The 26,630-nt window shown below is 42.1% G+C and overlaps 1 protein-coding gene across 2 annotated transcripts in view; it reads left to right on the top strand.

Annotated features, from left to right (window-relative positions):
* The window catches only part of rnf123 (ring finger protein 123), a 139,606-nt gene that overhangs the window by 21,037 nt on the left and 91,939 nt on the right, over nt 1-26,630 (top strand). For both annotated transcript variants that reach the window (XM_083972021.1, XM_083972022.1), the window contains exons 22-36: nt 1,740-1,840; nt 1,961-2,153; nt 2,739-2,884; nt 9,153-9,236; nt 13,284-13,391; nt 13,510-13,687; nt 14,322-14,396; nt 15,283-15,370; nt 16,424-16,511; nt 17,046-17,130; nt 20,107-20,246; nt 22,160-22,216; nt 22,344-22,475; nt 22,644-22,719; nt 24,216-24,300. In XM_083972021.1, coding sequence (XP_083828147.1) covers nt 1,740-1,840; nt 1,961-2,153; nt 2,739-2,884; nt 9,153-9,236; nt 13,284-13,391; nt 13,510-13,687; nt 14,322-14,396; nt 15,283-15,370; nt 16,424-16,511; nt 17,046-17,130; nt 20,107-20,246; nt 22,160-22,216; nt 22,344-22,475; nt 22,644-22,719; nt 24,216-24,300 — 1,636 coding nt within the window. The remainder of the gene's footprint in view (nt 1-1,739; nt 1,841-1,960; nt 2,154-2,738; nt 2,885-9,152; nt 9,237-13,283; nt 13,392-13,509; nt 13,688-14,321; nt 14,397-15,282; nt 15,371-16,423; nt 16,512-17,045; nt 17,131-20,106; nt 20,247-22,159; nt 22,217-22,343; nt 22,476-22,643; nt 22,720-24,215; nt 24,301-26,630) is intronic.

The following is a 26,630-nucleotide window of genomic DNA, read 5'->3' as shown; positions in this document are numbered from 1 at the left end:
GCTGTGAGCTCCTCATCACTGTGCAGAGCAGAACATGCTGTCCAACCTGGTTCCTGTTCTCCAGCTCAGAGTGATGTTAGAGCTCCGTCACATATTAGCTGGGTGGTGTGTGTTGGTGTGTGTAAGTGCTGGTTTGACGAGTGTGTCAGTGTGTGTGTCTTTGTGTGTCAGTTTTGGGTAGTGTGTAGCCTATCATTGATTGTCAGCGGTAGGTGGTGTGTGTCATGTGGTTTAGTGTATGTGTGTGTCTGCTGTCATTTGAATCCATCCTGTCTCCTCTTTCCCCTCATTCACTCTCGCCTTCTCTACTTTGTCTTTCTGTGATGTATCATCCTCGTTCTCCACCTCCGCTCCCCTCTCTTCACTCTCCCTCTCCCTCCCTCCTTTCTCCCCCTCCCTCTCACATCAGTATTCGTGTCCAGCCTGCACTTCTCCACCTGCATTTAATCAAGCCTTGATTAACACCCCCATCATTTAGCTCTGTAAATCACTGGGCCATTCATCACCCGCCCGCTGCTCTTATGACGTTGTGTCATCTGTTGTTAACTAAGGCTGACCCCATTTATCGATCAGCTCACTGATCACTTTGATTGAACGCCAGGCTGATTTTTTCCATTTGCATAAAGCACACGTGAGAGGGGGGAAATGAACATGGTGGGTTTTATCAGCCAAGAGGTCACTGGCGTTTTGATTGGATGTGGTTAGAGTTGTGGATCTCAGTGGTGTTTACGTTGGTGTTTCCTTATTGATAGATATAGATTACAGTACAGATATAAGCAACAGTTTTGGTGATTTTGGTGAAAAAAAAATATAACATATATACAGTATTTGGGTACTTTTCCACAACTGCTTTTCTGGGATGGAACATGCTTGACATTTGTGTTTACTACTCAAAGATATTTTAATGCGGAAGAAAAATAACAATAGATACATTTCTAGACAGGTTTATCTTTCAGACGAGGGTATGGATTGTACAATTATGTACTATTTGAAGAGGGTTTTTGTCAAGAGAAAACATTGATCCCCTCTTGTTATCTTCACATAGTGATAATATTCAGTATCTTTTGTTGCATAAACTGTTTTTCTTGTTGGTGGGTTTCTCTGATGAGAGTTGTTACCTTTTATACAAACTTTGATTTGTATCTCATTTTCTCAGGTTACACAAAAGCAACATTTACTGAGCGTTCAGAAAGTTTCAGACTGTTTTGTTATGTTGCACTCCTCTCAGGCTCTGTCAGGTGTGATGGGGAACATCGGTGGTCAGCCTTTTTCAAATCTGCTGAGACTCTCAAAGTCACTAAACCACTCCTGCGTTGTCTGGGCACTCTGGTGCGACCGGAACGTACGAGTTTCGCTTTTACCGCGCACTACTGTCATGCATGCGCGCTTGTCGGTGTGTGTGAATGACAATAACATCGTGCACTGTTTTTACTCTGTTATGTGAGTGCGTCGTGTCAGCGCTGAACATGGCGTCTGACAGGAAACAGGGATGTGTTTGGGATGTAAGATATGAGCCATGAACTAATCAAAGTGATAACAGTTTTTCTCCTTTTTGTTCTTCTTTTGATGTTTTTTCTTTCATGTTCACTTTGTGTTCTTGTGTTTTTTCTGACAGAGTGATGCAATTGTGGTGGAGAATAAGTCCAATTTTTTCCCCCTTATCTTGCAAAGAAAAAAAAAAAAAATCAAACTCTGAAGTGTTGCTTTAAAATGATGAATACCTTTCTTTAATCTCCCAGATGACTTGGCCAGTAAAGCCAACATCATCATTGACCCTGCAGAGATCCAGGCCGCGTCTATGGACGACCTGGACGAGGATGAGGAGAGTGGAGCAGCACAGGTCTGTGTCTATTCTGTATTTTTACATAAATTACCTTTTCTAATTTAAACAAACAAACAAAAGAACAACAAACATTAAATGAAATAGGCTATTTATCTCCTTCATTTATTTTGACTTCAGAGGCCGTTTGGTGCAGCGGCGATGGGTGGAGCTCTGGCGAGGCCCAGCTGGTTGAGCTCTCCCACTCTGGGCCGGGCAAACCGCTTCCTGAGCACGGCCGCCGTAAGTCTGATGACCCCCAGACGACCCCTCACTCAGCCTGAAAAGGTGAAGGTTCGCACCCTCACCGTGGAGCAGAGGACGGAGGAGGACAGTGAGTACCCGAACGTTACACTGACTGGGGACAGATGATGGGAAATTTTGATTTCCAGAAGAACAGAATTTGATGTTGTCAAGTTCATTTAATTTCTTTTTATTTCAATTTTCAACCCCCAAAATGTGTGATTTCAGAACCATTATATAATCAAGGGACTGATGGACCGAATCATGTAAATGTATTAAACCACATCTGGTGGTCTCAGTTTGGTATCCATGGTAACTGCTAGCAAGGTACAAATATCTGAGGAGTTTGCCGTGAATCTCTTGACTGCGAGTGGAGTGGACCCTTTTCTTATTGCGGGTGGTATGCTGTGTTGTTAGTGTCACAGCAGTCAGTGTTTTAGATTTCTTATTGGTTTCAAGTTATTATATCATATGTATGTACATTTTTATTAACCTCTGAGTCCAGTGAAGAGTCTCACTTTCCTGCTAGGTAGATACTGTATATAAAATTGCTCCTACCCCAATGGATACAAACCTCCCACCAGCTGTAGCATGGTAGATATCGGTCTGACTCCACTACATATAGTGTCTTGTTTTCAACTTTTTCTTGTCTGTTTCTCTTTTGTTCAACCTGAAGTCGAGGGAAGCCATGGCAACGATGGCCTGTTGCTGGGAAGACCGCTGGAGGAGCCCGATCAGCCAATCGCAGACAAGTCCCTGCTGGAGATAGTTGATGGGATTGTGATGATGTACAACCTGAGTGTTCATCAGCAGCTGGGCAAGGTGAGTTTGCCCAGCTAATGTGAAGCAGTTTAGCTTCACACTTCACAAAAATGGTTTCAGCAAACACCACCTGATTTCATCATCCCATCAACTGAGCGATGTGCTGCTGTTGACAGGGCTATTCTCAAAACCATGTTTTTGCTACTTTAGAAAAAAATCCCCACAGATAAAGAACACTATAAATTGAAGTGTACTCTTTATTTTTAACGTTTTTATTGCCTTACTTTTTCGTCAAACAGCCGTTTACACAACAGCACATTGCTCAATTTTCCAAACGTATATATTCCAAAGTAAGAAGAACTAAAGCAAAAAAGCTTACTTCAGGTATATATTCCAAACTTTAAACATTAAATTACCTAAACTATCACTTTAACCCAGTTTGGATGCTGATGAACAACCTTAAGAGTGCAAAAACAGTTGAACAGAAACAGTTGAAGTGACAGCATACTTTCCAATACTTAGCTGTAGAAAAATCACTAACACCCTGTTTACACCTAGCATTAAAGCAGAAGTAAGCGGAATGTTTGTGTTAATATAAGTCTTAAATAGTTATATCTTCCGACAGCAATCACTTACATAGAGTGTTTGGTTCGAAACACGGGTCTGTCAGTCACTCTGCTCTGCTGTAAGCCGAGGAGAAAACGTCTTGTATACTTCCTTGTATCCTACAACCTTTATCCAATGAGGAGAGAGAACGGCATGAAGGGCTGTGTGTGCAGCCAAGGGATGCGCGTGAATGTGGTGACGTAGGGACGAGGACCAATAGATCCATGACGAGGGCGGGGGCTGCTACTCCATCGGCTGACAAGAAGTTAGTTAAAACGACCGGATCGCTTACTTCTGCTTTAACATGTATCTCGTATCCAGATTGTATTGGAATATTTGACCAGATAGCATTTTCACCTGGCATTAACGTGCGTCTCCATGTGTCCACAATGAGATCCGATTGAGATCTGATCACATATTTGCATGGGTAAATTAAAAAAGAAATGTGTCTACTTTTTTTTCTTCAATGTGTCTTGGGTGCGTTTACACCTGTACTTTCATGTGGTCAAGGACTGCAGTCTAATCACTGAAAACACGTTAATGCCAGGTGTAAACGGGGTGCATGTAACATTTAACTCTGACAACGGCTGCTTCACTTCTGTAGGAAACAAAGATCGCTCTGAACATTGTTACAATCTGTCTCTGAAACTGCCCTGACAGAACTTGATATTTCCTGTGACTTCAGCACCATGGACAGCGTCATGGTTTCATAGTCCAACATTAAATCTATGCAATTTCTGTTCGTTCCTAATACACCTGAGCTGCAGCGGCTTGATCAGGAAAAATGGTCCAATGTTCCTCCGGAAAATTGAGCAGGTTTGATCAACAGTTACTGTAGGAGCTGGTTATTGGTGCCAAAGGAGGTTTGAGGTTATTAAATCCAAGCGTTTCCTTCCTTTTTCCACTGGAACTGTGAATGTTAAATAGCCAACGTTTAATGAAGACACATCCATCCATTGGCTATACTGCTTATCTGTGCAGGGTTGCTGGGGAGCGACATATAGAGACAAACAACCTCACACATTCACATTTACAGGCAATTTAGAGTCACCAGCCAACCTAGTGCGCATGTTTATGGATTGTGGGAGAGAAAGCAGGAGAATCCAGAGACAGCCCACACAGGCACAGGGAGAACATGCTAACCTCCCCAACAAAGACACAGAGGATCATAATAGTTGTGTGGTATGAGTCGGACACACTGTGTTTGTCCACTGAGATCACGTTTTATGACGAGTTGAGGCAGAAAACCAGGTAATTCACAAGCTGTTTGCCAGCGGTTGCGGCTGCACTACTGAGCACGCTGTGACATTCAGATGAAACCGCCTAGGAAGTGCATGAGGTCAGCCAGTGCAGTTTAGCCCGAGCAGATATGACGGGGATGTGAGGCCCGGTGTTTTGATTGTGTATCCCTGGGCTTCACATAAATTAGAGATTGTGCTTCTGAAGACGAGTCTCTTTGCTCGTTCCTTGACAGCGCTGCATTTAAAGCCAGACCGGAGCAGCGTATTTATGTGAAGTGAGCATCTGTCAGGATATGAACACAAAAGGTTAATGCTGCATATTTTATTCACATGTAAGAATGTGACCTTCACGTGGAGCCTGTATCTGTGGCTGGATGAACTCTGAAATGTGACTGCGAAGTCATTGCGTCATCTGCTGCGTGCTAACTGATCTGAATACATTCACTCATAATCATGGTGAAGCTTTGCAAATAAACCCCCTCCTTCTCACAGCTGCTGCAACTACTGAATAAGTGATGAGCTGGAACTTGAGCCTGAAGTGTGAAGCGTTTATATTACAGTAGAAGAGTGAAGATACAACTTCTTAGAGCCACATTCTGTAAATCACTGTTACCTGGGTGAACTACTGTATGTGTTATGTAAACATTTTGAACACTACATATTCTGAAAGATGTTATTGAATTAACATGAATGATAATAATGATAATTTTGAGATCACTTTGGACTAATCTGTCAGATGCCATGACAGGCTGGGTTATAGATAATTGTATGGACCAGGTTTAATCAATTTAAATTCATAGATGTCCAGTTGGAGCAGAGATCCTAAATTTCTGATATGTGAAAACAATAATTTGGCCTCATGATATAACTATGGGAATTAGTCAAGTCACAATGATTGTCAAGGAGCAGAGCTGGACTCCTGACCGACATAGGCCTATTATAAACATATCTTTCTTTTCTTTTCTTTTTAAAAACCAATTAACGATAGTGATTAAAGAGTTAATTACTTAATAGTTTTTGTTGACATTAGCTTGACCTAGAATAGATGACATCAACATCCTGCTGACATGTGCACACACGTATGATAACTGTGCTGCAGCTCTTTGAATTTGGGTATTTTGCATAATGAGAACTTGTACTTTAACTTCGTAGATGTTTTGATACAATTTTTTCCAAATCTTATATAACGTATTATTGTCGCATGGCCTGGTTCAAGTTAAACCCTCTGAAAAACAAATGCAGAGAATGAATGGATCTTGTTTTGTTATCTGTTTTGACAGTCATCACAATTGAAAAAGAACATAAATAAATCCAGGAATAAACAAACCCACACTACTCCTCCAGCTGGATGTAGGAAAACACACAGACCTTTAAGACGTGGTCTTGGACATGTGCCCAGTCTGGTATCTCTGCCCCATTTCCAATGCTGGTATTGATATCATACACAGTTTTACTTCTCAGAGATGTTCAGTGTTTAGTTTGATTAAACCTCAAGTGTGAAAAGAAGGAAACGGAGTAGGTTTTTTAGTCAGGGAGCTAATTTCACTATGTGTCATCTCTCCACCTTGTTAAACTGCTCACTCTCTGCCGCTCTGACCCACAGTCGCTGCTTTAGATTATTCAGCGCTGTCACTTTTATCACAAACTGTCTCTGGGATTATTAAAGTGCAGGAGGAAGCTGCATCTGTCTCCTCCTCTCCACTTTTCTTATATAAACCCTAAAACCTCTTGAAGCAGTGCGGCTGACCTGAAAATGAAATGAAGAATTGGGAGTACGTTTTTGGGGAAAAGACTGGGCGACTGTTTGTTGAATGGAGTATTTTAAATGAAAGTACTGCTGTTTGATGAGTGAGCTACAGTGTTTTTGAAGAGTATCTGCTCAAAGTGAAAATTTGTGAGTGTGCAGCTGGAGTTGATGGACGACCACAGGCCGAAAATAATGATATCTGAAAAACTGAGCAGGTGTGCCGTGGGGAAGCTGAATCAAAGCTGAATCCGTTTTTTTTTTCTCTGTGCTGCACTGTTGAAAAAGTTCACTGTGAAATAAAAACTCCTCATGGTTTTATTTTTGAAATCATCCTAATGTGGCCTTCAGTGCCACACAGTGTAATCCTCCTCCTCCTCTGGTTTCAGATCTCAGACTGTTGCACAGACTGTAGATTCAGACTCAGTTGTGTAACTGCCCCACTCTTGTCAACGGTCTTCAGTGGTTGTCTCATGTCAGAAAGCTGCTAATTTGCTGACATTGGTCTGAAGCCTGACTTGAATCTGGGCTCAGAAAAAGATGTAAGACCTGAACCAGCAGATCTAAGAGGCGGGGACAGGAGTTTAAAAGTGCCCAGAGGTGTGAAGCCTGTGTGGACTGGTGTTGAAGCTCAGTGGGACGTGTTCTGCCTCCACCCTCTGCGATAAAATAAGAACAGGTGTAATCACATATGGGGTTTAAGTTGTGGTTCATTATGCATCTCTGTGGCAGAAATATTTTACCAAGCAGGGAAAGAAAACCACTGTAGACTAGCAGCACATCCACTGCACATAAACTGAGTAGCTGTTACTTATTGGTAAACCAAACTAACGAACTCCTCCATCCTTGTGGAATCACTTTAACTACACCGAGCCCCTCTCATCTATAGACTATAAATAAAGGTGTTGTCACCCACACATTTCTGAAGAGTGAATTTGAAGCTGCTCTGCTGGCACCATCTTGGCAGTATCAGACTCTGCCCCCTAAACTCTTGGCTAATCAAGAAATAGGCAGGGAGGAAGGACGTGTGTGAAGCCTTCAGTCCGTTACCCTCAACTGTCCACACCTTGAGTTCTTGATAAAATTTAAATGTCTGAGTTGTATAAAAATCCACCCTGTACATAAGGAGGGAATTTGTCGTAGGGACCAAAACAGTTTTTGTACTAGGATGCAAACATTTTTATTTCTGCTGTAAAGCTGGACATTGTAACATTAGAATCTATGGAGACTGACTCGCTGTTGTAGACAGGTGTTTGATCTTCAGTGTTGGATTCACAATTCAACCTCAGTTGCTGCTTTCTTTCACTAGACTACCTTAAAAATTCATTTAAAAAACTGTGTGTGTGTGTGTTTGTACGCATCAGACACACATGCTGTTTTATGTGAATTTCTTTTTGGTGTGTGCGATCATTTCCCTAGTTAAATATAAACCAGTATTTTTTAGGATTTGAATTACCATGATTTCTCTCTAATCCCTCTGCCTTTCCCTTCTTTCTTCTCCCTGTTTATATTCTTCTATGACCGCTTTATCTTTTTTTATATTCCTTCTCATCTCCCGGTAATCCTCCCAGATTCCCATCTATTGCTGGAGCAGGGATTGTCCTTCCTGACAGCTCGACCTCTCGACCTCTCTGTTATTGTGTTGCCCTGTTTCTAATTTGAAAACACAACCCACAAGTGCTGCTGGTGGTCGCAGGCTTTAAAGCTCAATAAGGCCACACAATGATTACGCTGTTTGGAAATGTGCTGCTTGGTGTTGTGAGTGGATTTTTTGATATAGGTAATTTACACTGTCTGCCTTTTTATCGGCCATCACATCTACAGACTGTCAGGAGGAGCCATTTCAGACATTGCATCTTATAATAAGCATGGGTAAAGACCAAGCAGGGCTGATGTTGGATCAGTGCGGCAGTTTGATTTATTCTGCTGCTTCTCTTTGTGTTTACACAGACACTGTATGAAAAACTCTTTCAGCTACTTCATCAGATTTAAAAGGCCTGTTCATTGAAATCTCTCTCAAAGAGTTGGGACAAGTTTTAAAAAAGGAACTTCAGATAGATGGACATCCTGATTATCTGATTAACTCAGCCCTTGTATTGCCCCTCTCCATTTGTACTGATTAGATGAGTTTACTGGTGGACCATCAGCACATCCACAGGTCCACAAAGTGAACAATACAGTAGATGGTACATGTTGTGGAATAATGTGTAGTACTCTGAATACACACTGTACTCAGAAGCGTAGTGTGTGAATCTTGACAAGGTTGTGATCAAACGCTGCTGATCGGAAATTAATTACTTTGGAAATTAACCTTTCATTTTTTTGTGTTTTGTGACACTGATTAAAAAGGAATATTAAGGAAGTTAGTAGGAAGTTCATAATAATAATAATACAGATCATACAACAGGGAATGCTACTTACTACTCTATCATGTCCACAGTTTTTCAAAATGTAATAACTTTGTAAAGTAGAATAAACAATGAGGTTTACATGACATTTTCCCTTTTAATTGGTTTTATAAATTCAGTTTTTTCCCTCAGAGAGTTCAAGAACTAACCAGTGAGTGCTTAACTTTATCTTATAGAAATAGTTGTAAACCTACTTCTTGACAGGTACAGTAACACTGTAACTGTCGCATAAGGAAATGAAGGTTAAAAAAGTCCAAACATGGAGAATCAGACCTGTGGAAACGCAACAACAGTTCTTCATGAGTTTGTTTTGTCTCGTTTCCCTCCAGATGGTGGTGGTTTCAGACGACGTGCATGAATACGCTGTGGCTCTGAAGGACACGGAGGAGAAGATCGCTCGATGCCCTGGACGGGTGAGTCACGCTGAGTCTTTACATTCCTTCCTTTATTCCACAGGAGGTTAAGTGTGTTTCTCCTCAGTATCACCCCCTGCCCAGCCCCCACATAAACTGATAGTTAGAATCACATCTTTTGTTTTGTTGGTGCTCAGTTGAAGATAATTGGCTGGGCTCCAGTCAACACTGCTGTCAGACGGTTCCAGCAGCTTCTCTCATTAGTGTCACCGAGGGCACAAGTGTCACCAGCAGCTGAACTGTCATGTGATTGGAGTTAGTTCTGCTGTACCTTCTATAAGTGCAGAGTAAACCAGTAAATACACTCCTCACAAAATGTTATGGATATTTGGCCTCCAGATGAAAATTAAGAATGCATCTATAATGCACTGTAACTTTCACAGGTGAACTTAATTTGAATGCACATGTCCAGTTCGAATCCCGCGTCGAGTGGCCCTATCCTGCATATAATCCCCCCCCTCTCTGCCTCCCATTTCCTGGCGAAAAAGCCCTAGTGCAGGATAAGCGGTATAGAAAATGAATGAATGAATGAATGAATGAAAAAAAAAAAGTACCTGGACATTGCCAGGCTCATTAATCCTGCCCTATGATCCTTTAAACGGTATGTTGTCAGTGTCCACTGAGCTTGGAGTGTCGCAGCGTGTCATCAGCAGGTTGAACAGAGACTGGAAGAGACGCATTGTTTAAATGAAGAAATTACCATTCCATACTTCCACCTGAATGCCCTACTGTACTTTCATGATATAAAATTACTGTAGCATGAACTTTTTTACGTTTTCCATAAGTTTCAAGCAAAAGTCGAAAATCCCTAACTTTTTGTGAGTGGTGTATATCTGCAGCGCTCCAGGGAAGTAAAGCAGGCGAGGTCCACTTGTTAGTAATGAAACGGGTGTATGTTTTTAAGTTTGTTTGGATCCCTGCCAAGGTAGTAACTACTCAACCTGGGGTCCATGTAATTAAACATTACATCGTAATTTGAAACAATGATACACATTTACAACCCATAACAAAAGGTAACAATAAAATAACAGCAAAACCAAACACAAGTAAAAATGCTATCAATAATAACAACAATAGGAAAGTAGCCAACAGTCCATAAACTTGTGATGCAGCTCAGAAACAAGAGGTCGGGTAAACAACATAAATCTCAATGTCTTGTCAGGATAATGCAGTGGGACCAGTCCCAGCCTGGTCAGATACGAGCAGGAACTGATGAAGCCTCTTGGATGAGAGCTGAAACGTCTTCCAAGACAAATAACCAAGTCCAGTTGCGTTCGACTTAATTTTCCTAGAGATAACTATGTCCTGGATTAATGAGAATATTCACAGGCTGATAATGCAGTGAGTTTACAACAGAGCCAGCCACTTCTATGATTATGCAAGTTGTAATAATTGTTATTACCTCTGCACTATGTTTAATTCAGAGCAATAGTCAGAGGAGAAGAAGTATTTTCTTATTCTCTTTCTTTAGGATAAAGTTCAGTGAGAAGTTTTAGGAAGTTTACAGATTGCATATGCAGGTTGTTCCCCACGTGTCTGAGCTTCCACTAGATTTATGGCATTAATACGTCTGACACTGTGGTGGGAAGAGGACGACCACAGACTCACTTGTGGAGGAGCTCGGTGAGGAAGCAGGTGGAATATGAAACCCTGCAGAGAATGAATTTAAATCAGCATCAAAGCGAATATCATTTTCACAGCAGCGAATATTAATATTCTCGCAGTGACGTGAGGCGGTGGGGAAACACGCTGAGCTCTGTGCTGACGGTTACTATATCAGCCTCCACGTACTTTTCTGTCTGCTCTGTCCTCTGACAGTCATGGAGAACACGCTCTTCCGAAATGGTTTTGGTTTTTCCCTGTTCCCTGTTAACTGTAAGAGACAAAATTAATTTTGATGACATACGTACATAGACATGGTACAAGGCGTTAACCATCCTTGTTTTGTTGAGATTCTGTGGACACCGCATTGACCCTGCTCAGACCTGGTATCGACATCTCTAGGTGATCCAGTCACAGCTGTTCTGCTCTAAGTTCAAGTGCAACGCATTCATGAAAGATTACAGATCCAAACAGACACGTATAGAGGTGGTCTGAGCCTCATTATTTCACTATGAACTGAAAATATTTGACTGTTTCAAATGGATAAAACTTTATTTCATTGTTAGAGCTTTGCACAATGCATCGATTCACTCCACCCCTCCCACTCTCCCTCACTCTCTTTGCCTCCGTCTCTCTTCCCAAACAAGCGTAGTGACAACACACCCGTCTGTCGATTGGCTTAAAACAACAAACACAAACCCGTTTATTTGCATACATAGCAGGAAGTGAGATCTGATCGAAAGCCATCGCAGGAGACGCATGTGGGGACACATCGTTAATCATGTGTGAACAGACAAACTCAGAGCTGATTGTTGAGGACGGTGGTTAATAACGGGTCTGAACGGGACCTGAGGCGTACAGCGGGAGTTGTGGTGTCTCAGGTAGATGCTTGTATTGTAAGCTAAGGTGAAGGAGGCCAAGGAGAAGATGATGATCAGGACAGAGCCAGCATGAGGACAAGCTACTGTATAGTCTTAATCTACATGTGTCAAGACCCTGTTGATCCCTTGTTGTCACCTGTTATTTTTCCCATCCTCCCTATCTATAAGACCTTGGTTTCCCTAGTTACGGAGGATAGTAGTGGCTCCATCTGAACACTGCCACATAATAGAAGCTAAACGTTGAGCCGCTGTCTAACAACATGAGGTCAGAGGTTATTTTGTACCCCCACACTAACAGTTCAGCATCAAAAAGATGAAAGTTTTTCCCCAAACACAATATTTTCCACATGGCTTCATCTGTTTCTCTGGGTAAACTCCTGCTTTTCTTCACAGCAGCTGCAGTAACACAAACACACACACAAGTACGCGGCTTAACATCATCTCTCTATTAGTGTCTCTGCCCTGCTGGGATTCGGGCACAGGTGTTCTCTTACTATAAACTAGGGGTGGGAGAAAAAATCGATTCACATTAGTATCGCAATATTTTTTTGACGATTTTTAAAGGGACAACAAGGAGTTTCTATTCGGTTATAAAAAAGTCTCACGTTAATGTGGATGAATCTACGCTACCCACACTTGTTAATGGGCCCATTTTCGATAAATATATCGTTTTGTCTCTATCGTTATTTTGTTATTATTAGTGGTGGTGGAAATGCTGGTTGAGCCGACCAGCGTTTCCTTACTTTCGGTTTCGCAGCGAGTCATGAGAATAACGCAGCCGAATTGCCGTTTATGGTCGGAACTACAACGGTATGTGAACCTCTTTGAACCTCTGACTTTAATTATTGATGAATGAAAACATGAGTCCGTCTTGCACCGGTCAAAGAATTTTACGGTGCGTGCGGAGGCTCATAAATGTAGTGTGCAAACGCTTCGCTTTTTCAAAACTCCTCGTTGTCCCTTTAAACAGATTTTTTTAATATATACTGTATATTTTGCAATGTGCATTTGTTCACCTTTTTTACATACAGAGAGTCCAGGTTTTGAAAAGGGTTTAAGTTCACTTTATAATGGAGTAAGTTAATTTATAGGCTCCTACAGTATATGTGCAGATAAATGTTAAAATGTAGCAGTTCTCAGTTTGTCAGAAAGGTTTCAGAAGACTGTTTTTTCTATACTCTTTTATTTTTGCCTCTTTTATGCAGTACAGGCTTTTGAAAAGAGAGAAATATATTGCTGCTGAATAAATCTTAAAAACTGACTTACATGTGATGTGTATTTTTTGGGGAAATATGGTTCCTGGAATAGTCTGTAGACAATCATAATCATTCAACTGTTTCACTGGTGTTAAAAATGTAGACTAAAAATCGAGAAAATCGGCAATATCGTAGAATCGCAATTTAAAACGAATCGGCATCCAAAAAATCGTAGAAGAATCGAATCGGGAGAAAAGCATATCGTCCCAGCCCTACTATAAACCCTGTTAAACTGGAAAATTGCACCCTGACAGTAATCTGTGACAGGCTGAGTAAACGTCTTCCTGCTTGTTGTTTCCTTCCTGCAGAGAGACGACATCCTGGACGAGCTCCAGAAAAGCCAGAAGGTGTTTGCAGAGAAGCTGAACCACCTCAGCAGGAGACTGGCCTGGATCAACGCCACCATCTACTCCAAGGTGATCCGGCTCTGCCTGTGCAATTCTTTTGGTGTTTGGCTCGTTGGTCCTTGTCATCTGTAATGTGTCCAGCGATTTGTCTCACTCCCCTCCATCTGTGTGTGGTCCGTCCATGCAGGAGAAGATGTTGGATGTGTACTGGCTGCTGTGCGTTTGCATTCGCACCATCGAACACGCCGACAACACCGGCTCCTTGTTCGCCTTCGCTCCCGAGTTCTACCTCAATGTCGCCATGAATGCATACAGCGCCCTCAAGAACTACTTCAGCCCCGCAAACAGCATGGAGGAACTGCCAGGTAAAGAACACAGGTCATGTTGTTTGTGTCTGTCATAAGCAAAAGGAAACACATCTGTATGAAGGAAAACAGGAAGTTAATGTAAATAGAATCATCATAGGAACCACTGGAACAATTAATCCATCTGGCATATTGTAGATTGCTATGGAAACATACATTCCTGGTCATAAACTACATCCTGTGATTAAATCAACGCATATTTAGTACAGTTAGAACATTTACAGACTGACTAACTGGGGTTCATAATTAACTGATAACTGAGGCTCCATGTTGGCACTAATTAGACACAGGGCTAACGTCAGTTACACATCAGAGACAAAACTCACAGCAATGTCTGAACCAGGAAATGAAAACAACAACAACAGCAGCAGAGCAGCACTTTACAGCAGCTGTCACAGATTCATGAACACACACACACACACACACATGCACATACACACCGACAAGTCCACTTCATCATCGCCCGTGTGTCACAGACAGTGTGTTGTGTCAGCTCTTCAGTGTGCGCTCAAGTGGGGTCCAGGTTGAAGCTGATTTTCGCTGTCAGCTGAAGATCAGAGTGATGAACGTGTTTTCTCTCCGTAAGCAGAACTTCTTCCACATGTGTCAACACTTTTTTCTTTCATCCCTTCAGGCTACGAAGAAACATTGACTCAACTAGCTGCTATCCTTGCTAAGCACTTTGCAGATCCACGCATAGTTGGAACAGGTGACACACACACACACACACACACTGTATACGTATACAGTATATGCACATGCAGATAACGATCACATTAAATCACCTCACTCCTCTCTCTCCCCTCAGTTAAATTTTTTTCTAAGCTATGATGAAATAAGATATGTATTACAGTAGATAGTATAATATATATATATATATATATATGAGAGAGAGAGAGAGAGAGAAAGAATGCATTATTAAATTGAAAGAGCGTAGTAGTACACATGTTTATAGTGTGATATAAATCTAATATTGCATCTACCTCGTCAGCATTAGTGCTGTGTTCACTAAAACCACAGGTGGAAACAAGCTGCTGGTCACTGTTCAGTGTTTTTAAGCAGGATCTGTCCCCCTCCTCCAGTTATAACTATGTTTCTCTTGTGCCACCTAGGTTTAGGGTCATTTGAAATGTCTGCTACCAAAAAACCCTCAAAACTTTTCATTGTCATTTTTATTGTTTGGGTTTTTGAGCCACTGATATTTATACTGATCATCTGTAAGTGAGATCAGCCAGTCATCTGTCGATATCAGTCATCTTTGTTATGCATTGTTGATGACTTTGCGATATCAGTCTCACACTTAATAAACTAAAAGCTAAAAGTTTCACATGGCCTGCATGTAGATTAGTTGGTGCCTGTTACAGACCAGCACTTTGAGCTGTAGACGAGTATGAACCACAGGTATTGGTTTTAGTGTGATCGTGACCAGAAGCATTACTGCTACCAATGGTGTATTTATGTTATCATTATTTATCTATCCGAGCATATTTGAATGCATCACTGGGATCTGTCCTGTATATGATGGTTTCAGTCTTACAGTCAAAAAGTGTTGAATGGGTCTGACTCTGAGTGTTGTGTATTTCTCTTCCTCTCAGATATCAAAGACTCTCTGATGCAGGCCCTGGCCAGCTACGTCTGCTACCCACAATCCCTCAGGGCAGTGGAGAGGATCCCCGAGGAACAGTGAGTGCTTTTATTTGCTTTTCTTCTTTCCAAATGAAAACCACTGATGCTAGTTATTTCAGGTCAGTGTCAAAGGTTTTAGATCAGCTGCTGGTTCAAGAACTTGGAATCACGAATGAACAGATTTAGTCAGAAAACGCAAATGTGCACCAAGGCTTCTCAATGAATTTACAGCCTCTTTCTGCATGTGTTTAACTCCTGATTTACTATGACAGCAGCTCATTACTCTGAGAGTGATGGAGAGCTCAGCCAGCACAGTTCAGTGCTGGGATTTCAGAGAATCAATGGTGTTATAATGATGCTGCCTCCACAACATCTGCATCATCATCAACCTCAGATCGAGGCCCATGTGAGAAAAGTGAAGTTTATTAAAGAAAAACTGGCTCTCTCAACAAAACCAACAAGTTTTTAATAATGAAACCTTTTGGCCTTTTCTTAAGCTAAGTGTTTTCTCATGAATGAAAACAATCAGGATCTCCACTAAAACTAATGAGTCCACCTGTATCACATCCACCTGAAACACACCCAGGCAGTCAGACAGATGGTTCGGCTTTATCGGCCTCCTGGTCGTCTCAAGCTCACTTCACAAACACAGTTAATGTAATTAGAATCTGTGTTGATGAGACATGTGAGACCAGATGTTTCAGAAATAAACAGATGTTCCCTTTTAAGGCTGCCAGTCCCTCTCATAACATCACCAATCTCATGTGCTTAACTCACACCTTTCGCTTCTTTGCCCAATATTCTTACACTTTGTCATTGGATTTAGTCCAAAGTTTTTACTCTTGCTTTTTCTCCACTCAAAGTGTTTTCTGTCCCATTGGGTTATGATCTCCAGTGTGTGTGAAAGAAAAGAAAATTAAGAAATAAGTAAAAAGCTAATAAAACAAAATGGTTCGGAAAAGTCGTCATTGGTGGTGAAAATGATATAAAGAGGAAAAACTTGTTATTTTCCTGTTGGTCAGTTTCGAAGCCGTCTTGAAGCCAACAAACCATGTGTCACATGTTCCCGTGTTCATGTTCCCTGAGCTCTGCTCTCTGCTGTGATTTCAGACGCGTTGCCATGATGAGGAATCTCCTGGCTCCCTATGAGCAGAGACCCTGGGCTCAGACCAACTGGATCCTGGTCAGACTCTGGAGGGTGAGCACACACACACACACACACACACACACACACACACACACACACACACACACACACACACACACACACACTGAATGCACAAACCAGTAGCACAGACAGCTGTCAAATCCCACAACAGACAGTTTTCCATTTACTCATCCATTAGCTACAGCGCTTATCCATGCAGGGGCGCTGGAGACAATCCCAGCTGACATAGGGCGAGGGCGGGGTTCACCAGGACAGGCCACCAGTCTATCACAGGTTTTCCACACATACGTGCACTTAAAGAGTCGCAAATGTGCGCGTTGTCCCATGTGAATACAGGGAGAACAGGCAGACTCAAGGGCCATGGGTTGTACCTAGAACATCATTGCTTTGAGGCAACATACAGGGTTAACTGGTGAACTGTACCCCTGCTTTGACACTGTTAAACTGTTCAAACCTGTCTATGTGAAATAAAACGACACACACAGTGACACCATGGTCCAGGATCTACCAGTGTTGATGTGTATCACTGTTACAGATGCCTGAGCAGTGTACTCTGTGTTTCAGGGCTGTGGCTTTGGCTACAGATACACTCGCCTGCCTCACCTCCTCAAGACGAAACCTGAGGACGCCAACCTGCCCAGTCTTCAGAGTAGGTGTTTGTTTCTGTCTCTTCTCTCTCAGTCTGTCACTGTCTTTCTATTTTTCTCCCTCCTCTCTCTCTCTCTCTCTCTCTCTCTCTGTTGTTCTCTTTGTGGACAGCAGGGAGGCTCGGCTGTCTCTCAGTCGGTCTTTCTCAGCCTTTGTCTCAGTGTCTCTGGCCTGTGCCTCTTGTGATTCTGGAGCTTTTCCACTCGTTCTGTAGAATTAAGATGAAACGATTGAATCAATAATCTTCAGTGTGTTCTCTCCCTCTCACTCTCTCATGCTCTTTGTTTCTTTGTTTTGCCCCTCATGTTTTTTTCTTTCTGTTCATCCGCATCTCTCTTGTTGTTTGTCTTTGGAAAAAAAAAAAAACTGTGTTAATTTTTTTTAGAGTGTTCCTGGTTCAGATCAATGTCCTGATTTTCCCTCATGAATTTCCATAAATAAATTGAGGCCACGACTGCAAGTCGACAGCAGCTTTATTTTTACTACATCACTGTTTGATTTACGGCTTTAATCATCGATGTGTGTGTGTGTGTGTGTGTGTGTGTGTGCGCGTGCATGTGTGTCAGCTAACATGAAATGGTTTCAAATGACGTGAAGGCAAACAACGTTTCTTCTCAAGATGTGAATCAGTGAAGGTGTCATGGACGCTTTTTGTACTGACGGAGACCAGCAGTTTATTTTAGGAAGCAGGAGGGAGATGGAGATGCACGCACGCACACACGCACACGCACACAACACTAACTTCCATCACTGCCAGGTGTTTTCTAATCACAGCAGGTATGGCTGTGTATGTCTGTCAGGTTCATTCAGTGACTACAGCTCATTAGTTATTGAGTTGACACATGGAAACATGAAACCAACAACATGATCCTGCATCGAACATCACGCTGCACAGCTGCATCATCACAGTCTGAACATACAAATACGAATGAATGTTGTCTTCAGTTTGACCTTTTTCTTCACAGATACATGAATACATTATTAATACAGTGTGTGTTGTAACCCCAGTGGTAATATGGACAATCCCCCCCACTCACCTCTTCCACTCAGCTTGTTGTCATGTTCCTTTAATAATTGAATGTGGTGTTAACCATGTTTTTGCTTTGTCATTATCCTCTTTGCATCGAAGCTCCTGTTTCTTTTTTTTCCCTGCATCATCATCATCTTCATCTTCTTCTCTCCTGCATGATAATTGACTTTGATATATGTGCCTTCTCATCTGCATGCCTTTCAGGAGATCTGTCCATTGCTAGTTTCCAAAGTAAGTTCTTTATTCCACCACTCCCACTGTCGATTCAGTTATATTAATTTCTGCTGTGACCTTTTTGTGATTGTTGTTCGAGTGCATGCTCCCACCTGAAGCTGCTCGGTCTGATGAAATAGACGCTGCAGTGAAACCCAAACTTTTTCCCAGGAGAAATTCAGTGCGGTGGATGTGATTATGTGACTTCCCATTATCAGCAGACATTGTGATTGTTTTGTTTTGTGTGCCGTGGCCGTGTAGCTCTCATCCATATCCCCCTCCCTCTGGTTCCAGTCAGTAATGAGTAAAGAGTAATGAGTTATTATGGTGAGGTGGTGGAATGACGCATACAGACATGCACTTTAACAACACCCATCCCCTTCTACACAGCCTGGTCAGGGCAGGAATGCTCTGCCTTTATTCCACACTGATGCTCTGTGTTAAAGGTACAAACATAGATGGAGGGGGGCTTTATTGTTCTGCCTGTTTGGTTCAGTGTAAACAAGCCAAGGTGACATAATGAGGGGGCTTCTTATTAGGAGCAGGGCAGAGTCTGTTTAAAGAGGAAGACATGATGACAGACAGAGGTGACTGTGTCATCTCTTTATCTCTGATTTTACCTACTAAGGTGAAAACCACACTGAAAAATAACTTGTACTGTATGATATAATAGTAAACATCTACTCTGTAAAGTGCAGGATTTTACTGCTCTGAATGTTACATGGCGGTGGAGTTGGTGCCTGTCACATGAACGATGGAACACAGTCAGAATATGGTGTTTTTTACATTGTAGAAGGTCACGACTTCTGAGTTGGGAATGGGACAAACTTACTATCTACCTGTATATGACGTGGTTAAACAGCAGTTAACAGCAGCAGCATCAGTGACTCAGGATCTGCTGACGTCAGACACGATCAAGTCAGTCACTGGAGACGCTTTACTGCAAAATGACATACTTTTACTATGTCACTGTACCTGTATGTTGGAGCGATTTAAGTATTTGACTACTTTTTCAAACTTTTGGGTTTCCTCTTAGTCGATGAACCTTAATAAAGACCAACTTAATGAAACACCTCTCACTTCTTTTAACAGTTGCAGTTACTTCCATGTTCCTCTTCCTGAATAATTGATACATTAAATTGAAACGAGTCCCCTGTGTAACAGTGGAACAGGTGCAGTGCGTCAGAAGAATCAACACTGTTTAATAGAAGTGTTAGAAACCAGTGGGTAGATAAAAAAAGTGCAGAGCAGGGTAGAGACTGTAGTGTTCGGCCATGTCCTCCTGCCTACAGCAGTCTGACCTCTGTGTGTCTTTCAGGTCTTTGATGCTTCAGAGCTGATGTGTTGATTTGAGGAGGAGGATGAGATGTGATCACTTCTTCTGTTTCCATCTACCCTGTCCTTCCTGCCTGCTCCCATCTCATCTCTCCTCTGAACCGTCTCATCTCTCTAGTTTTCTTCTGACTTCCCATTCACCTTGTTTTAGCAGCCGGCCAGGAGCGATTCTCTCCTCAGTTATAAGTCCACTTTAAGTCTGCTCCTCTGTCTGCCTTCACCTGCTTCGTCCCCTCCTGCGTCCTCACCTCTGATTAGACTTTGAACCCAGAGCCCAGTCCGTCTTTTGGTGTGAGGGTAAAACCAGACCTTCTGCTCCTCTGAGGAATGATGGACATGCTGTTCAAATAAAAGCCTCTGCTCTGTGCTGACCTGTTTCCTCTCCTCTGGTTGGTTTAGAGCCGTGTCCTTCGCTGCTGCTTCAGAGACACATGGCGCAGCTGCTGAGTATGGACAAAGACATGGCCGCCTCGTTCCTCAACAGTGTCCTGAACCAGCTGAACTGGGCCTTCTCTGAGTTCATTGGCATGATCCAGGAGGTAAGACAGAAACCTCATGGTGAAGTGTTATATGTTTACACATACAGTATGTATCTAACCCATAAAAATATACATGTTTCTGTTGGCCTTTGTTTGTTTATAATGTAGACACATGGTACAAACACCGATCAGGCACAACATTTATGACCACTGAGAGTTGAGGTGAATAACACTGAATAACAGTTCAATGGCACCTGTTGGTTGGTGTGATGGCTGGACGACTGGGGCAGGGGAGCATCTCAAAACCTGCAGCTCTTGTGTGGTGTTCCCGCTCTGCAGTAATCAGTGAGCGGTCCAAGGAAGGAACAGTGGTGAACGACCACAGGGTCACGGTGGCCAAGGCTCATTGATACACGTGGGGAGTGGGGGCGGCTGGCCCGTGTGATCCGATTCAACAGACGAGCTACTGTTGCTCAAACTGGTGAAGAAGTTCATGCTGCTTCTGATAAAAAGGTGTCGGAACACACAGTGCATCGCAGTTTGTTGCTCATTTGGCAGCAAAAGGGACCAACACAATATTAGGCAGGTGGTCATAATGTTATGCCTGATCAGTGTAAATAGTTGGTTCTGTGTGTGAGTGTGAGACCAGTTTCCCAGAATAGGTAAAAATTAATGTGGAAATTTACAGTGTCAGTTATATAATTTTTACATGTCTGCTATTTTAACAAACTTCCATACATACAATAAATGCATGTTTTATTTAATATATTGTTCACATATATGGTTGTAACATCTTATACCATATGAAGAATCATAACATAGATATTCTCAAAGTATCTAAACTTATATCTTCATTTATCCAGAGGATGTTTATGTTTGATAGGTAACTTATAGCAACACCACTCTTGATAGAGGGACATATATGTCATATATTAAATTTTTTGCATGAGCTCAGCACCTGAATACACAACCATGCTGTCATTTTGATGATGGTTTGGTTTAAAGTAGATTTTATTTGAAAAAGTTAGAAAGTTTCTCATTGAGTTTGTTTTGAAATCACACTAAAATGAGATGAAACCAGCGTTAGTAACTGACACCAACACATCCACACACAAGGAGACGTTTGGCAGGAATGTCCTGGCTGGACTGAATCCAGTGGGATGGTCCTTTTAAGTCAACCTGACTGGCTGGTATCAGAGTAAGATCCAGGATCAAGCCCATTTGTGAAAGCAGTGTAAGAAGTGCTCTTTGTTTCCCTCTAATACGATTATTTTGGCTTTCAGATAAATCCTCACTGAGACTCATGTGAATCATCCAACCTCTCAGCACTGTTTTCTAATTGATCATATTCCTGTGAGATTATCTGTTATTTACAGCGCAGCAGCCTTATTGTTGTTCCCTCACAGACGCAATGGGTTTCTCTTCACGCGTAAACTGCTCAGAGAGGAAGTCTGAGTTTAGCATTAGCTTATCTTTGCTGTTTATGTTTTAATGGGACGTTAATGTGTCTGTGCGACACTCCTCCACTTTGGTACCGACTGAAACATCTGTGGCCACTTGACTTCTGTTGAAATGTGGTGCAAATGAACTGTAATAATGATTCTGCTGATCCTCCGGCTTTTCCTCTAACTCCATCATCAGGTTTAACTTGTCCAATACTTTGGTTTATGACATGACACCTGCAGCTCTTATGACACTGCCACTGGATGACGTGAAATGTTAGCATGCTAACAAGCTAAGCCAAGGTATTGGGCAAGTTAAACCTGATGATGGAGTTAGAAACAATTAGACTTGTTGTTGGTCACCAATCATGACTATTAAAGTTGGAAAAGTTGGAAAGCTGTGTTGATGACGTCATATGTGGACAGAGATCAGGTTGTTTTAACTTTAAACTGCATGTCACAGTCAATTTACTTCAGTGATGACATGTGCTGGCTGTAATGATGTTCCTCCTCCCCCTGTCTCTCTGTCAGATCCAGCAGGCTGCAGAGCGTCCAGAGAGAAACTTCGTAGACACTCGTCAGCTAAAGGTAAACAAACACAAAAATCCCTTTTCTTACAGTAAAGCTATCAACAGCCGATCGGTGTGTACATGTCGGTGCATGTTCCCCTTGCTTCTCCCCGATTCACTTAGTGTGTTGGATGAATATCTTCAAGGTGTGTGCGACCTGCTTCGACCTGTCCGTCAGCCTGCTGCGTGTGCTGGAGATGACGGTCACTCTGGTGCCTGAGATCTTCCTGGACTGGACCCGCCCCTCTGCGGAGCTGCTCCTCAGACGACTGGCTCAGGTGATCCAAAACCAGGAGACGCATACATGTGATGGGTGGAGTGGGTTCAGGGTTCACTGGCGGGGTTACTCTAGGCCATGTTGGAAAAGTATGTGAGAGAGAGAGAGAAGAGAGAGAGCGTTACCTTTGTAACAAACATATTAATATTTGATGCGTCTTCCTCCTCAGTTGTTGAATCAGGTGTTAAACAGAGTCACAGCGGAGAAGAACCTGTTTGATCGTGTCGTCAACTTAAGACTACCAGGTACACACACACACACACACACACACACACACACACACACACACACACACACACACACACACACACACACACACACACACACACACACACACACACACACACACACACACACACACACACACACGAAGTTACAGTTTTGTAAGGCCATTAACACTTTCATTTCATTAACATTTCAAGTATTAAGTTTTTTTTTTTTTTTTTTGTTTAACTCCACATTTTTGTATGCTCAGTTCAGCACAGACTACAATTGCTAATTAATTGGAATTAACTAATTATGTTAATAATTAACTAATTAACTAATTATGTTAATAATTAACTAATTATGTTTATAATTAGTGGGATATTCTGAATCTATTGCCACAAAATGTCATCTGAGTTAAGAGCTACATATCAATTGTTTTAGTAAATTATTGATATATATTATTGATAATTTTTTATATATACATATATAGTATATACACACTATATACCGATACATATAACACATATGCATATATTTATGTGAAGATATAAAAAAAATACATTGTCTTAACATGTGAATCCATTTGTGGAGCAGCAACCTACTCTGTAGGTGGGCTAACAGGACAGTAATAACTCCTCTGAAGTTCAGCTGCTCCAGCTCTATTTGGGAGGCCGGGGTTTATTGGAGCATGTGAAAAAGTAATTTCTGTCAGCAGCAGGGAACTGAGAGAGACTCTGAGTAGGGGGAGAGATTAATAACTGTTCGATTTGTCATGTAGTCTGGCGGTGAAGATGATGGAGTGAGGATTAAGAGGTGGAAATATCCTGAAGTATCTTGTGTTCCATGTCTCTGACAAGGACATGATCATTTATACTGTGACTATGTTTGTCAGAGATGTGTAGGATAACACCTCATGTCTGAAGGTTTTTAGCTGAGTCATTTTACCTTGAGCAGCATGAAAAAAACAACTAGTGGATCTTAATGTATTGACTTGAAACAGAAGGAAATGGCCTGTTAGCTCAGAAAACCCCCCCTGAAGCGACTAGCATAGTTTAGCTGAAACAGCAGGAAAGAGCTATCTTAGCTCAGCATAAAGAGTGGAAATAGCTATGTAGTTTAGCGTAGAATATAGACTTGAAACGTTGGGAGACAGCAAGCTTAGCCTAACATATAGTCCTGAAACTTGGTAAAACTTGGTAAAAAAAAGCTATGAAACAGCCAGCAAAACTCTTTTTAAAGTAAAATGATCTGAACATAGGAAACTGTAATAGAAGTTTGACATTTTGTAAAGATACCCTGGATTTCCCTCTAATAGACTTAAGAGAGAGTTCAGTCCTTCCAAAAATCAATCCAGTTAACAAGTTTATATATTATTCCTCACATTACAGCATTTCAAGATAGTCTGACTTTGAAAGGACTGACAGTAATAGCGTATTTACAGATGGCAATAGCTGCAGTGAGACCACTGCTGTCATCAGTGCAGTGAGATTAATCTTTCTGAGTCAATAGTAAAACTAATGTGTTTGTGTTCCAGGTCTGGAAAGTGTCGACCACTACCCCATCCTAGTTGCTGTTACAGGGATCCTGGTACGAATCCTGGTGGACGGAGAGAGACAGGGGTGAGTCTGAGCTGGCTCTTTCTTACCCATAATGCACCTGAGCCTGTCTGGTAGTCAACTGGACCTTTTCTAGTTATACAATGGCACCAGCTTCACTCTGACTGCTTTTTGATGTGTGCAGAACAGTTTCCTTGTGCCTTTAGTCCTGTGAATCACAACATTAATGAATAGAAAACAAAACACAGACAGAGAAAGAGTCCGTGTGTGTGTGTGTGTGTGTGTTGTCGGCGGCCCGTTCTGTTTGCACCGCCATTCAGCACAGCTCAACTCTGCTGAAGCTGGTCCCTGAACAATGGTGTTCAGTGTGTTACATAATATTTCACCTTCCTCTTTGAAGATAATCTCTGAACAGTCTGTGTTGTGTTCACTGTCTGGTTTGTGCACAGAGTCTTCAAAATAAAACAACTTTTACTCTAGCGACCTACAAAGAGTTCAGACAACAGTTCAGAAGTCCTGACCAGGCTGTTTCTGAGTAAAACAGTTTCAGAGTTAAACAATTTTCTGTTGCACATGCAGTCATAAGGGAACAGAGGGTTGTCAGGGTTGTCATAACTCTACAACTGTGTAGTATGTTTTTTTCTCTCTCTTTTTAAATTGAATTATTGCACCAGAGGATTGTGCCTTATGAAAAACAAAACAAAAAACACAGGAATATTAACAGTTTGTCAATCAATATGTGGAAACAAAAGCTTAGAATTGAGACTTCCATGTGAATCAAATAGTTTTTCCCTCGGTGTACAGCTGTGCACATGCACTGTAAAATGATTACCCCACATTTAATATTCAAACAAACAAAAACAAAGTGTATGCCATTGGGTTTTGGTTTCTAGACCCAGATTCTCTGCATGTTCTGCTCTGCAGAAATGAGGGTCTCTGTGCAGATGTGTGAGGACTCAGCAGTCGCTCTGAAAATGTTCTAATTAGAGAAACACATCTCTGGTCCTGTGCGTCATCCGTGACTGTCACGGAGCCGCTGCTCTGGGCTTTTCATCAACATTTGATTGAGCTTTAATTAACATAGCCGCTCCTCCAGTGACACGGCTGCGAAGGCAAATCCAAACTCATTACCTCTCAATAATGCTCAAGCCAAACGACACGGTCGAGGATCCACGGACGGTTCTGGGATCAGCATGAATTGGTGGAGGGGAGAAATCAGCTGCGTTAAACTGTGTTAAGGGAAAGTGTCCCTTCAGGCCACCCGTACTTTACAGTCAGTGTGTATGTGCTGCATTATGTGGATTAAAGTGTCCTGATGTGGCTGAAGGGTGTTTGTCTCCGTGGTTAACTGGATAATTGGGTTTCATCCAAACACAGAGGAGTTTTAATCTCTGTAGAATAACATTTTACCCTCATTTCACTGCTTCAGAGGCAGAGGAGACGTTCTGGATTCCCTCCTTGTTTCTATAGGGAGACTCACACACTCAGTAAATCCTCAGACAATGGCTGGAGCCCTTATTTACCTCAGGCACAGTTCGAGCCAGGTCTTTATTTCTAGTTTTCCCTTTACCCCAGTTAATGCAAACTCAGTATTGTTCATTTCCACAGAACCAACTCATCAACCATGCAGTGTAACTCACACTCACATATCAGGTTTTTATATCCTTGTTATTCCCAGATTTCTTCTCCATCACTGTTCCCTCGTGTTTTTATTCTCTTTTTTTTGTTGCAATTATGCATCAATGACAAACTTTTCATATGAATTATGGATCCACATAGTTGTGAGATTTTTTTAAAATCATGTAATTATCACCGTCAGTATGGCCCGCTGTGGGCTGTATCTTAATTGTGCTGGTTTTTAAATCACTGATGAAACCAGATCTTACTAAAAGTGACACCCTCAGATCTCAAGTCAAAATTTTCCTCACTCTCTAACACACACACACACACACGCGAGCCCACAGTGGGGCAAATCACGGGGTGTTGATGGGCTGCAGCGTGGAGGAAATTCAATTAGCAGACGATAAAAGCTGCGGCTGGTGCCAAAGAAAAGCAGCGACCGACCCTTGGCTCCGGCTCATCTCGTTCTGTGGAACAAACATCTGCTGGCTGCATCATCCTGAGGAAGGGGCGTGTGTGGAGGCGAGATCTCAATGCATGCTGTCTGCATGGCGAACATTGGCTCACCCACTTGTCACTCAAAACAGTCACAACTTGAAGCAGAAGTAAGCGATCGTTTTGGCTAACTTCCTGTCAGCAGTCCCCGCCCTCGTCCCTACGTCACCACATGCACGCGCATCCCTTGGCTGCACACACAGAGAGGACCGCCCCTTTATGCCGTTCTCTCTCCTCATTGGATAAAGGTTGTAGGATACAAGGAAAGTTTTCTCCTC

Source organism: Trachurus trachurus (genome assembly GCF_905171665.1).
Source record: "Trachurus trachurus genome assembly, chromosome: 5".
Classification (NCBI taxonomy): Eukaryota; Metazoa; Chordata; class Actinopteri; order Carangiformes; family Carangidae; genus Trachurus; species Trachurus trachurus.
This window is presented reverse-complemented; position numbering and strand designations above follow the sequence as displayed.